Source organism: Carettochelys insculpta, chromosome 13 (assembly GCF_033958435.1).
Source record: "Carettochelys insculpta isolate YL-2023 chromosome 13, ASM3395843v1, whole genome shotgun sequence".
NCBI lineage: Eukaryota > Metazoa > Chordata > Testudines > Carettochelyidae > Carettochelys > Carettochelys insculpta.
In genome coordinates, this window is record NC_134149.1 from 2,694,741 (window position 1) to 2,708,171 (window position 13,431).

General features: G+C 49.4%; 1 protein-coding gene across 1 annotated transcript; it reads left to right on the plus strand.

Moving 5' to 3' along the window:
* Positions 1-1,021: 1,021 nt before the first annotated feature.
* LOC142020179 (protein FAM162B-like) lies at positions 1,022-10,211 on the plus strand. The gene is made up of 4 exons (XM_075007838.1): positions 1,022-1,314; positions 5,038-5,143; positions 7,815-7,923; positions 8,949-10,211. The coding sequence occupies exons 1-4, from the start codon at positions 1,143-1,145 to the stop codon at positions 9,054-9,056; spliced, it is 495 nt and encodes a 164-aa protein (XP_074863939.1). The 5' UTR covers positions 1,022-1,142; the 3' UTR covers positions 9,057-10,211.
* Positions 10,212-13,431: the final 3,220 nt, after the last annotated feature.

The window sequence follows — 13,431 nt, forward strand, 5'->3', positions numbered from 1 at the left end:
GTTTCCCAACCGAACTTGCTTGTCAGGCAGGTTTTGAAATCTGCCTGGCTTCCTGCTCTCGTGCCCACTTGACCCTGGCAGCCTGGGCAGCCCTGGCTCCAAGACTTCCCCAGCTGCCCGGGCTCCTAGGTATCCAGGGCTGTTGGAAATGTTTCAAAAATATCAAAACAGTGACTTGGTCAAAACAAAACTTTATAAAATGTTTTAACAAAATCCAGGCCCCAGTGAAAATGGCTTCCTGTTCGTTTTTGTGGCAGCTGCCAAATTGGTGTCAGGACCTAGAGAGTCAAGACCATGGGCCAAGTTTCAAGTAGCGCTGGCTGAAGTTGAGGCTTCTGGTGGAAACCATCCTAAATTGAGTGCCTGCACCTCCAGCTACCCTGAATTGCGGGGGACTCTGGTGCCTCAGCAGCTGTGGGTGATGGACCTTCCTGTACTCCCATTTTATTATCGTTATTTTTAATAAAAGTCAGGGACAGGTTTCCATGAAATTTTGATTATTGCCCATGACCCATCCATGACTTTTACTAGAAATAACTCGGACTCGATCTTAGCTTTATATCATGATAAGGTCTCTTTCCACCAGCCGAGATTTACTATTATTATCAGCTACGTGCCTCCCCTTTGGGAAAAGCACCTTTTACAGCCCTGTTTCTGTTAAAACAAACAGATATTTCAGTTCCTGATCAATACGGTCATTACAGAATTTGTTGTTGCTGGTGATGGGGGTTACAAATCGAAGACCGAGAGAAATGCAAAATCTTTACAATCCCTGGAAGCTCCTGGAAGCTACCAAACCTGATAGATACAGGTCGCACTGAAGTACGGGGAATCGGGTTAGGCTTTCGGTACATAGGCGGCAGCAGGTAGGTTACTGCCCTGGTATTTCAAAGGCGTGTCTTTGAGCAAACATGAGCAGACGAGCCATTACTCCAGTCACTGTGACTCAGCCAAACTGTTAAGTGGTGTAAGTATATGACACCATCAGCAGAGACATACAGCCCTTTAACCTTCAGCCACCTGCAAGTTCATTTTGACTTGCCGTGAGGTGGTTGGAACACCAGGTCCAGAGGCGTAAATGTCTCATGGCTCCTCACTGAAGCACTAGAGGCAGGGTTAGACATTTCAGCAGTGGGTCGACCATGCTGGGCTGGGTATTGGAAAGTAAGCCTCTGGTCACAGGGTTTTTGAGAAGAACCAATTTCTGGAAGTACTCCCGTGCCACAAACGTGCAGCCCTTGTTTCGGATGAGAAGAGCCCTTTGTCACAAAGCAGAGGACACGCAGAAGGTCGTTTCTCAAACAGCCGCTCCAGGTGGGTAGAAACGTTTTGTTCTGTGTTTCAGATCACTGACAATAGAACTGCCAGCGACTGCCCCATTTCTCTATCCCCTGGCTAAGCTGAGGAGGTTTTGTATGTCCTACGTGGGAATGACAAAGTCTCTGAGGTGGCCCCGCCTTTGACAGCCTACAGGGACATTTGCTTATTTTCAATTTAAAAGACTTCTGCCCCCAGCAAAGCCAAGGTTTCCTGGTCATGGGAGTAAAACAGTTAAATGAAAACTCCAACCAGCCAGGAAATAGGTGTGTCTGTTCACGCCCAAGTGGGGAATTCCTGAGAGAAGCTGTTCGTGTTATTGCAGGCAGTGAGCTGGGACTGCCGGAGCTGCTATTAGACGCAGGCCTAGCAGAGTAACCTGTCACCACAAGGTGACACATATGCCCCGAGAGTGGCCCTCTGATACCCAGGTTTCATCCTATAGAGTCCAGGCAGATCACAACCCAGCATCAGGCAGGGGCTTTGCAAAGGGGAGAACCGGGCCCGGGTGGGGAAGGGTTAGGGTCAGTCAGGGCTGAGGCTCCACGTCCCAGAAGGCACCTGCCAAACAGCAAGCCGGGGGCTGACAGGCAGGAAGTGGGGTGAATGATGAAGGCCAGAGGACCTCTGGGAGGTGCAGGGGGTACAAATGACACTGCTCTGGGCTAGGGGACCAGTGTGGGGATTTACCCTGAGAGGGCGTCTGGTGCCAGCACAGCCTGCCCATGGTGGGAGGTGGCTTGGGTGGTGGTGGGGGAAGCTGCTTGGCCCTACACATGAGCCCTGTCCCAGCAGCTACAGCACGGGGCCTTCCCAGCAGGCAATCGGCCCCCAGGCTCCTCCCAGCATGTCTAGGTCTCCTGGGGGAGACTGCCTGGCCAGCTCTCAGCAGCTCTCGTTCCTCGGCACCTTCCTGCTTTTGGAGGGAGAGCTGCAGGGGGAGCTGCGGGGGCGGAGGGGCTGTCTGTCTGCTTGTGTTACATCAGTGCATGGGGACTGTGGAGCTTGGGCTGTGACAGGAGCCGGGGGGGGGCAGGGGGAGCTGGTAGCCACTGGGGATCTGCAGCTGACTCCTGGGCATGGCTGCTTGCCATTGGACTTCCAGCCCTCGCTGCCTCCCACTGCCCTGCTCTAGCTCCCTAGCCAAGTCTGCCCTGCTGAAACCCGACAGCGTGTGCCACACCTTGGAACCGCACCGTCCCCAGGGGCAGGTCCACAGTGCGCTCTCTCAAAGCCAAGCCAGTCCCGGCCCGCAGCCCTGCAGGGCTTCCACCTGGAGTTCTTCAGCCCCTCTCGAAATGGAGGAGAAAAGCCTTTGGGCAGAACAATGCAGCATTATCTAACCGGGTCCACTCAGTGGGGTACATGTCATCTGCCTCCTAGTCTGGGCAGCTGCAGAGTGCATTTCAGCTGGGCAGAGCAGCACCGACTGCGACCACGAGCTGCACGGGGAGCTCCAGGAGAGCCAACCACGTCAGCAGCTCCCCGTTCTTCCGCCACCCCTGCCAGAGAGCTACAGCTCTGTGCTCCCCACTCGTTTATTGTCAGCCCCAAACAGCACAGGCTCAGCTCAGGGGCTGGAAGGATGGGCTTGATTTCCTCCTGCTTTGAGCTTCAAGCTGTCATCTCCAGCCCCAGGCTGCTAGAGCAGAGTCCTCTGCTCATGTCTAACTGTGTAGGGTGAAGACAGTGAAAAGCCAGGTGCTGCACTGCCTCTGGGGCTGGTGTTTCACAGTGGGCTCACTTCACCTGGCCTCCTTCCAGGCCCAATGTTGGGAAGGTGTTTCCAGGCTGGGACACAGGACTCTTTTTGGAAGGACACGTTGTGACAGGGTATCAGTGGGCTCCCCTTGACAATCTTGTGAGGTGACGTGTTGTAATTAGATCATGGTGGCACCTGTGGGTGGCTCGCATGAGAGAACATTGTCAGCCTCCCAACATACTGTATCTCAACACAGCCTGACACCTCATTTCCCTTGCGGAATGGTGCCATTAACTTCCCATGCATGAATGATACATGCACAAAAATAGGACCTACAGATTCAGCAGATTGTAACTTTAAAAGATACGTTACATGACATGTTTTGCACAAAGCGTCTTCGAGTTCTGCACACTCACATTCCCCAGCCACTTTCCATAAGGCCTGGGGAGTCAGTCCCTGTGCCAGGGCAGCTCTGGAGTGTGTTGGTTCCTGCTTAGTAGCAGAGCAGCTTCTCCTGCAGCTGCACACTGCTGTTCTGGATGCTTGGCTAACACAGACGCAACCAAATACAAAGAAAGGAGGAGGGTGAGCTGAGCTGGGCTTTTGATTTCTGATCGTCGAACTGGAGGAGGGAAACATACCTCCTTGTAAATCTCTTGCTTGACCGGTGCACAGTAATGCTGAGGAAGGGTTACAGTCTGAGACCAGCAATTTATTTTGGGGCTTTCTTTCTACACACCATAAATCATTTACAGCCTGTTTCCACTGCAATGCTTTTCCTGGGAACTGTGTGTGTGTTATTGATTTTGGTGAAGGGAATTACTGGGGTGGATGAGACACTTGCTATTTACATCTGGGATCAAAGCACAGATGAAGCCGTTCACCACAGTGGGGAGAATGCCACTCTGACCCTGTGATACTTTTTCTGTGATGCTGCCCTGAAAGAGAGAAAGGACCTTCATTACCTAGACATTAATTGGCGTGCTGCAAGCACCAACTGCCCACTTCCGCAGGCTGTGGTAACAATGAGGCACTTGGAGCCCAGAGCTTAGCGGGGTCTACATTAAAGGCTTATATTTTCCCCCAGCCCAATTTTCATGAGAACGTCTCAAAATTTTTTTTAAGCAGAAAAGGCTCATAAATGAAATGTAAATTCCCCTCCACCAAAGAAAAAGTTCACTTCTTTCCAATATGTTCAGATTTTCCAGTGAGACAAACCAAAATAAATACAGCCAGGTCATCTGATTTCAAATAGAAAATGTATGTTCCCTTTTGGTTTTCAAAAATTGCAGCCGCTGGTTTCTTTGATGTCTCTCTCTTCTCCCTAGTCACCAGACCCTGCGCACACTTTGTCTTTTGTAGGGCCCCGAAACCTGTTCATTCAAATCTGAAAGCAAATGAGAAACATTTGTCTTTGAAATGAAACAAAAGGAACATTTTCTATACCAAAGATTTTTGAGCGCATTTACAGGCTTGATGCTGGAATGATCTCAACAGCCCATCTGGCCTCAAATACCCACGGGTGAAATCCTGGCCCGTTGCAATCAACAGAATCTTGTCACTGACTTCAGTGAGGCCAGGGTTATATGGAATGTATCTGAGCTTTGTCCCCAAACTGGAAAATTCTGTAAAATTCGTGAAATGGAATTTTCTAATTTCTTGTGGTGTTCCTGAGGACAATGCTCCGTTGCCACTTGGCCCTGGCCCCTGGGATTTTAACCGTCATTGGCAATGGTCTGACTATGCAATGACTAAGAAACCTGGTGCTGTGGTGGCCCGTGCATATGAGTGCTTCCATCTTTGCCAGCACCAACAGAATTCCAGTGGGGGCTAACTACCAAAGCAAATGGCTAGACAAGGCCATCGAGGTGAGTGGTGCTTTCTCATTGACCTGACTTGAAGGTGAATTTTGCTCTTCTGTAAACGTTCAGTCTGAGGCTGTTTTTTCTTTAAATGCAGCTTTTTACTTCCAATCTTTTAACTTAGCTGATGACTTTTTGGGGTAATATCTTTTAAAGGCCGTAGCCAATTCAGACATGACAGAAGACCTACAGCATTTGAGAAAAAGATATTACTGTGGGCAGGACGGTTTAAAAAAGAAGAAGATATTCCGGATTTGTTATCGTAAGTAGATCTATGTTTTTACACGAGCAGAATTTGTGCTACTGGACATATGCCAACAAACTTTCCCTTGCCTGCTCAGTCACCAGCAATGGCTTTGTATAGGCAGTGTTCTTTTTTTCCTACTATTACAATATGACTGCTTAGCTGGGAATGAAATGTGTGGGCACCCTGTTATCTGGCTCCAAAAATAATATAACCTGACTTGAAGCAGTAGCTTTTTTGCCAAGCCTGTTAAGGAAAGTGGGTGATGTTGCTTTGGAGATTAGGAATTTCAGAAGAGTACAGGACCACTTTTGTGACAAAAATTGCTTTGTAGCTCACAAATCACTCTGGTGCCTAATGTCTCTTTCAGACAGAATGGGCTTTAACCCCTTTCCATTAAAGTGAGTAAGAAAAGCATCTGACTTTTAAAAGCAAACTGGGAACAGCCATAGCTTAGCAAAAAACATCCAAAGTGAGTTGCCATCCTGCAAGTTCATACCGTCATTTCCCCATTTAGACCTTCTTGTAAAAACAAAACAAAAGAAAAACAAATAGTAAAAACCCATCAGTGCAACATGCCTAGACACTGATGCTGGTGGGTTTTTAACATTGCTGCAGTGGTGCCGTGATGGTGTGGTTCTTCACTCGGACCTCAGCACGGATGTAATTAAAGCCACTCTTTTACTACTTCCTGAGTGACTGGCTTAAGCTGTCATGCTAGAATGTCTGCTGTGAGAAGTAATGGCCTTGAGTCATGCATACAGCCCAGCAGAAACATCTCAGCAGCGACTATATGAACAGTCTCTGGAAAGATTGTGCCATCCTCAGCTGCAAGGTGGGGATGTAACTTTGGCTGTTCCATGCAGCTGCCTGGTGTTGGTGGGAAGGTGTTTGGGAAAACTGCCACACAGCAGTGCTGTGATGTCTCTGAGCTACATGGGCAGCTCACTTAGAGGGGTGCCCTAAGAAACAGAGCTACTGGGACCAAGCTTTTCCCTTGAATAGTCCCAATGATTTCAGTTTGGATAGAGGTTTGCAGAAGAGTGCAGGGCTGGCAGTGAGAAAACTAAGCACTTAGGCTACATCTACACTAGCCCAAAAGGACCCCCATGGGGCCGAGCCGTGCGGCAGCGAAACGTGGCAATTTCGAAGAGCTGCGGCCGGCAGCATGCTAATGAGGTGCTGAATATACATTTTGGGCTAGTGTAGACATGGCCTTAGAGATGGCTTGTTTGCTACCTTGCCTATAGCTTTGGCCTGCACCAGCACACATCTCCTGTCCTATCCATAAGTGCTGCATTGATGCTCCGAGAATCACAATTTGCTTCCTGAATTTTCCTCTGCCCACCTCCCTTGGCAAGAAATGGCTTCTCCCCTGGCACTGGCTCCCACCATGCAGCTACCTGGAAGGGGGATTACACTCACTTACTCCTGCTGAGACACTAGTCCTGGAGTCTGCCATCAGCAAAGAGGTGGTGCTTGATGGCTGCCATTGCCGATGCACTGGGTTTCATCAGGCCCTCCCCTAGCGTGCCACTGCCATGTGCTTTAACCCTTCAGCAGCTGCCCACTCACTTCCAGCCATGCTGCAGCTGCGGGATGCTTGCTTTGCTTCAGCTGACTTGAAAACCTGGCCCCAGAAGGCCCTTGCACTCTTTCAGGCAGGAACTCAGCCTTGGAATGTCATGGGAGGGGAATGACAGGCCAAAGGGGGACTCACCGTGAGGAGCAGCTGCCAGCCCAGAGCAAGTTTCTGCCAGTCGTAGCCGATACATGACCTCCAGGCCATACCCCGTAGCAGCAGTCACTGGCAGTACAGTTTCAGTACCAGCACTGGTAAATTTCATTGGTAAATTCCAGTACCAGCATTGCCAGTGTAACTCACTGGGTCAGCTGCCCTGCTCTGCAGTGCCAGCTGGGGGCAAGCCTACTGACAGCAATTCTGGGCTATAGGTCTGACCCACAAGCCCCCTGCCCATCCAGAGAAGCCCCAAGTTCTCTGCCAGAGGAGCTATGGTCTGGCCCATCCCCGTATTCCACCGACTTGGAGGGCTCAGCGCAGCTGGGCCCTACGTCTGGTTTGCTGTTATCTGCTGCACCTGCCCTCCCTTCCCTGAACCCTGCCTGCCTGCAGTGGTGTCCCTTGATCGAAATACACTTTTGCCATGTCCCATGCAGGTTTCAGGGCCCAGGAACCTGCATGGGGGGTAACAAATGCACCTTTGAATCCAGGGATGCTTTTTGACAGAGATACTGTGGCAGCAGCTGGGTCTCTGGGCCCTTTTAATTGCCAGGCCCCTAAGCCATTGCCTGCTTTGCTCCTCTGGCTGGCCTGGCTGAGGGCGTGGCTCCCTGAATTTCATCATTAACAGTATTAAATACTCTCTGAGCTCTGCCACTTGCCAGCTCTTCACTCTAGAGGAAAGCAGAGAACCTGCATTCATCCGCTGCTGGGCCCAGTGCCTGGTGTTTGCTTTATGTAGCACTTGGCTAAATCCCTCAGGCAGCACTAGTTTGCTGTTACCTTCTCGCTGAACAATCCAGTCACATGAAGCCGACAGAAGACCTGTGGGGTGCAACTGGCAGGAACCAGGCAGGTCTTTCAGCCAGTGCTGTGCCTTCCCTCAGAGCAGCTCTCATTTTATCGCTCTGCTGCCTATGACCAGAAACCTGCTCTGCCCTCCTGCAGATCCGAGGTCATCAAAGTGGCTATGAACAGAGTGAGGATCAGAATCTGCTACGCCACCATGGCCCTGACTCTGCTCGGCTGCTTGGTCATGATCATCTCCGGCAAGCAAGTACGTGTGTCTGTATTGAGTGGGCTGCGCTGCGCTTTCTGGTGCACTTTCCCCATAATAACTACAAAGGTTTTGAGCGCTCATACTCATCCAACACTGCATTAGGCCGGATGAGTGATGCACCACGTATCCCTGGGCCTGATATGGCATTGGTCACGTGACATATTGGAGAATCATTCTTTCCGATTGACTGTGCAGTAGCCCATTGCATGGACGTTAAAGCCCCGTTAGTTCTCTGTGGTCCTCTCCAACGAGAACGGACAGGCTAGCGCCCCTCACGAACCAGGCCACCTGATCTCAGCTCACCCCAGAGGAATTGTCATTTTGCATGGCATCACTCGGCAGCTGCTAGATGTTGCTAGTACACTGCTGGCTGTGAGGGAAGCCACCCAGCACCTCGCTCTAGTTAGTCACGCTCCAGGGGTCTGCAGTGACCATCATTTGCTGGGCTGGAGTGACCCTTGTGATGAGTGACAGCAAAGAAAAAACCACTGCCTCCAAAACTGCCAGCACAGCATAGGTGGGAACAGGTGGCCTGAAGCCCACAAATGGAATAAATTTAACAGTGATGGGGCACAGGAATCAAACAAGGACAGCTTCAGAGGGTCTCTGCTTCTGGGTCATGCAGTGCTGAAAGTCTGCCCTAGTTGTTTGCAGGTAACTGCCGGGAGGTGGACTTGAACCTGTGACCTCTGGAGCTCAGTGCATGAGTTTCTATAGCTGAACTAAAAACTCAGCTAAGGCTGTGGAGGTGATTCATTCTTTCTCTGTGTAAATCGTCTAGGTGCCACTACGTGGACACTGAACCACACCCCACAGGCGTGTGGGTTACACAAAGGTACTATGCTTTCTCTGCTAAACAGAGGCTGCAAGTGCTGGCAATTATGTGAAGCAAGGAAATCTCTCTTCAGTACCTTCTTTCACTCGAAAAACTCAGAACAGTGGGGTGCCAAAGCAAACAAGTGGGTGATTTATTGTGGGGGAAATTTCATGGCACCAGTTTGTTTCCTGGTTTGTATTTGTAGGCTGCTAGAAGAGACGACACGCTGCTGAGGTTGAATATGGAAAAGAAGGCCAAGTGGAGGGCAGAAGCAGAGACAGAACAAGAGGCGGTTGCAGTGAAAGCTCAGTGATCAAGAGCAGATTTATTTTAGTAGCCAGCAAGAAGTGATTTGAACATGTGGCGTATGCATCTCTGTTCAGCTAACTCCTTGGAGCTTCGTGGCAACAACTCTGTCGTGCCAAAGATTTCCTAGAGAAGACTCTTTACTTGTGAGTTTTGAAACCCTAGTGATAATTCCAGCAGATTTGCTTCAAAGACTTTCCCTGGTCTCTGAGGTTTTATGTAGGCCATGGTTGGAGAGTCAGTTGGTTAGGACTGGGTAAGAAAGAGTTTTTCCCACCCTGAGAGAATTTTTGAGGTTCCAAAAACTTTTCCCATCCCAGATCAGGATGAAAAGTTGGTATCTTGAAAGTTTTGCAGGGAAAAACAAACAAACACTGCCCCTCCCCCACCAGTGGTTTTTTTCAATTTTGACTTTTCTCCTCTTTCTGCCCAATGGACCCATCATTCTAAACACAGAGCCGGCAGCTCAGGCTTTGCAAAGGGAAAAGCAGGTAGCTCTGAATCAGAATAGTCCATGTATACTATATTCTAGCAAACTTCCCTTGTCCCATAAAGCAAACTTGGTAAATGGGCCCTTCCAGTGCCCATCTGCACTGGAGAATAATGGCTGAGTTGAATTTAAAAAATCACATATGCGCAAATCCTGTCTTCAGCCCCTCACATGCACCCAGTTCTCTTTCTGTGGGCATGCTTAGCTTTTATTGCCAGTAAGTGAGTGCACTTCTGTCGTACGGGGATGGGGAGCAGGAAAACTAGGGTATTGCCAAGTAAGGATGTGTGGAACCTCAGGAAGGAGGATGTGGTGTTGCAGAGACCTGGGTTTGGCTTGTCTATGGGGGTATCTGGGCTATGGCTGGTGATCCAGTATCAGGGAAATGGGCCAAAATCTCAAAAGAGCTGGGGCCAGAGAAGATGCATTCGCCAGTAAGTAGCTGCGTCGGTGTCCCTGGTGGCTGGGTCCATGTGCAATGAGCTGTGTTGTGAGATACCAGCCATGGCAATGTGTTTTGCTTTCTCGCATTGCATTGTGGTTTGTTGTTTAGTTCTGTTTGTTTGTTTGTTTTGCTTTTTCACATTTGGTCCTGCTCTTACATTAAAGTTCACAACCACTTGTTTAGTTTTGCTATTAGTCTGAATCTGCTGTTAATAAATAAATAATTTGCTGAAATCAGACTTCCTGGTCATCCATTCATAATAAAACAGCTGTCCCATTCCACCCCAAATAAATACATCTTCTCACAGCTGCACTGACAGTATCACCAAAGCCTCTTGGATGAGTTTTAACAGCTGTGACGTGAGACTAATGAAATATTGAAAGTTACATTTCCACAGACGTGATTAAACTTTCAGGCAGGAAGATGCACCCGTTCAGATGTGCAGGGTGACATCCTCAAACATCCTGCAGCATTCGTCTATTTTGGGCTTCAGGAGACGTGTATGTTGCATGAGGTGCTGAAAGCATGTTGAAGGAACACAAGTATATTTATCTTATTCATAAAAATGTCCATTCACCACGGCAACTGGCCTGTCCCACGAAAGCTCATCACCTAATAAATTATTTTGTTAGTCTTTAAAGTGCTACTTGGCTGCTTTTTGTTTTCATGGCAACTGGTGTATAACATGATAAATGCCCTGAGCCAAACTCATGCCTAATGTATCGTCACCAGTGTCATCAGGGTCACACAGGGGAGGAGTCTGGCTCCCCACCTGGGGTCAGCTTACCACTCATATTGAATTATTTGCACCAGAGTCCTGGCTAGAGGCTCCAAGTCAAACCTTAGGACCTTGTTGAATCAGCCCCTGTGTGAACGTAGCAGGAGCTCACGCTCCAGCCAGCAGCTGTTGGGAAACCCAGCCCCTAGAATGGGGTCATACCAAACTCTCCTGCTCCCTGGAGTACAATGTCCTGTGCTATGGGTGGTGGGTTGTAGGGGACAGGCCCACCAAGGGCCACTGTGGTTGGTAACTCCCATCCCTGTAGAGAATCTGCCTGAAGTGGCATCAGCTTTTCTGTGTATCTCCTCCATGCGCTGGAGCCAACGCCCCAGGTGGCAAGTGACTGAGGCTGCACAGAAGCCAGGGATGGGGTGGCCAGGGGTTGATCCTGCTTGAAGCAGGGGGCTGGACTCGATGACCTCCTGAGGTCCCTTGCAGCCCTAGGGCACTGGAGTGAGTGGTGCTGTCCCCATAGAGTGAAGGAGTCTGGGGACAGAACCCCTGTCGTGCTCTGTGGGGGCACAAGTCTCTCTGGGTGGGTCTCAGACAGGTGTGGCTAAAACACCCAGCTGCCCTGAGCTCTGGGGCTGCGTAGCTGCGTGAGTTCCAGCTGGCACCAGAACTGGGAGATCTGGTGAGGGGGAAGAGCCCAGAGCGCAGGGTGCAGCCTGAGTGCCTTGAGTGTGAATCATCTGGCCCAGGCCAGCCACAGCCATATCGCAGGGCTGTTACCTCACGCTGAGGTATCCCTGCCTTGCAGGAGAAGTGTTCCCAGCCTTGGTGAAGGGAACCAGGCTGTTTCCATCACTCTGCGGCATGTCCCAGGGCTTTTCCCTTTGGATTTGTTCCTCTGCAGATAAGGCTATGGACAGGGACATTCGTGTTCCTCTGTCTACCTTCAGCAATGGGCTGATGTGTTGTGTGAGGCTGTGTGTACCATGAGTGCTTGAAATCTGCTTCATGAACTCACAGAAGGAAGAATATTCTCCCTTTCTACTGAGTGGCAAAGCCCCTGTCGAGACAAAGCTTATGGCATGCGTGGACTTCCACCACGGGTGCCAAGAGCATTCGCTGGTACCTCACATACCCTGACACTCACGAGAACAATAATTTCCCTGGTGCCTAGGTTTAATTATTATGACTCCTAGGAGAAAAGCAGAGGCCGTCCTAAATATACAAGTCCCCGAATGATTCAATGACTCCACCCACTAACCCTCATCTCTCTAAATGCAATAGCTGGGGGATTCACAGGTAAAAGCTGATGCTGAGATCCACCTGAACTAGACCAGAGCTCTGTTGGCTAACCCAAGAAGCTCCTGCAATACAAGAGTCAAGAAAACTGAGGCAAAGCCGTTAGGGTTCCCTGTTTTGTGGGGAATTGCTAGTAAAAGGTCCATGATTCATGCGGCTCTAATAATAAGTGAACTATGCATCTGCATAGCCATCCACAGGGACTAGTTACAGGAGGATTCATTTTTTTATGTAGAATATTCTGAAAACAACCATGCGAGTCAATGTCTGACTTGATCTCTGCCCTTAATGAGAGAGTCTTGGCCCAGGATAATGCCGCGTCCTTTGTAGTCATTATAGTGTAGTAATTACAAATGCCACTAGAGGACATTATTGTGTTAACTGCTCTGGTAATCACGGGTGGTGATGCTACCTGTTTAAATTGGGTTCTTTTCGCTGTTGTCAAGTCCTTTGAAATCCTCTGATGAAAAGTCTCTAATTAATGCAGTAACCTGCACGTATAACAAGCAAACCCTCCACATTTCAGGTTCTCCTGTCTCTATTGTTTAAACGTTATCCTCTAAACCCCACAGCCCTTTTTAAAGGCGATGTCGGAGTTCTTATTAGATGGGAGTTATTATTAGGTTTTTAAGTATTTACCATCTGCACTGTCAGTCTCTCTCCCCCTGTGGACAAAAAGAGAAAAGACTGTCTTGTAGCTAAGACGGAGGGTGCTAGAGATCTTGGTTTGGTTACAGGCATTCTGTAGACAAGTGCCTTAACTTCTCTGTGCCCATGTCTATGGAGCTGTACAACAGGGCTAGGAATACTCACCGGATTTGGCATTTTTGAAGCTGAATGCACTCCTATTTATAAATGTTTGGAGATCACAGGATGGAAAGCACAGTGGATATGCACACACAGCAGCTATGAGCAACAATGGATCCCAAAACAACTCCGCTGAGTCAAAACGGGAGTCAAACAAGGCTGTGTCATTTCCCCATCACTCTTCTGCATCTTCATCACCATGGCCCTTCACCTCATGGATGGCAGCTTCCAGATGGTGTGCAGCTTGCCTGCAGAACGAACAGGAGCCTTTGCAATCTCAGGAGACAAAAGGCTAAAAGCAAAGCCTCCATAACCTCGATCGTGGAGATCAGTATGCAGACGACAGCATGGTTGCTGCTCTTTCTCCCACAGCCCTTCAGACCGCCTTAAGTGCCTTCTCCAAAGCATACGAGAATCTCAGCCTCACACTGAACATCAAAAAGACCCAGGTGTTCCACCAACCCTTGCTGATAGGACAATCTCAGGCACCTTCTAGTGAAGTCAGTGGAGACCTGCTGGAAACTGTGGAGCACTTCCCATACTTGGAAGTCGTCTTTCCACTAAAGTCAGCATTGACTTGGAAATCCAGCATTGTCTGAACCATGCCA

Bases quoted from the DNA above. Each gene is read 5' to 3' on its own strand.
- LOC142020179 (XM_075007838.1), top strand. From the start codon at position 1,143: ATGCTGGGCTGGGTATTGGAAAGTAAGCCTCTGGTCACAGGGTTTTTG. The intron at 5,144-7,814 runs GTAAGTAGATCT...GCCCTCCTGCAG, and splicing joins GATATTCCGGATTTGTTATC to ATCCGAGGTCATCAAAGTGG. The intron at 7,924-8,948 runs GTACGTGTGTCT...TTGTATTTGTAG, and splicing joins TGATCATCTCCGGCAAGCAA to GCTGCTAGAAGAGACGACAC.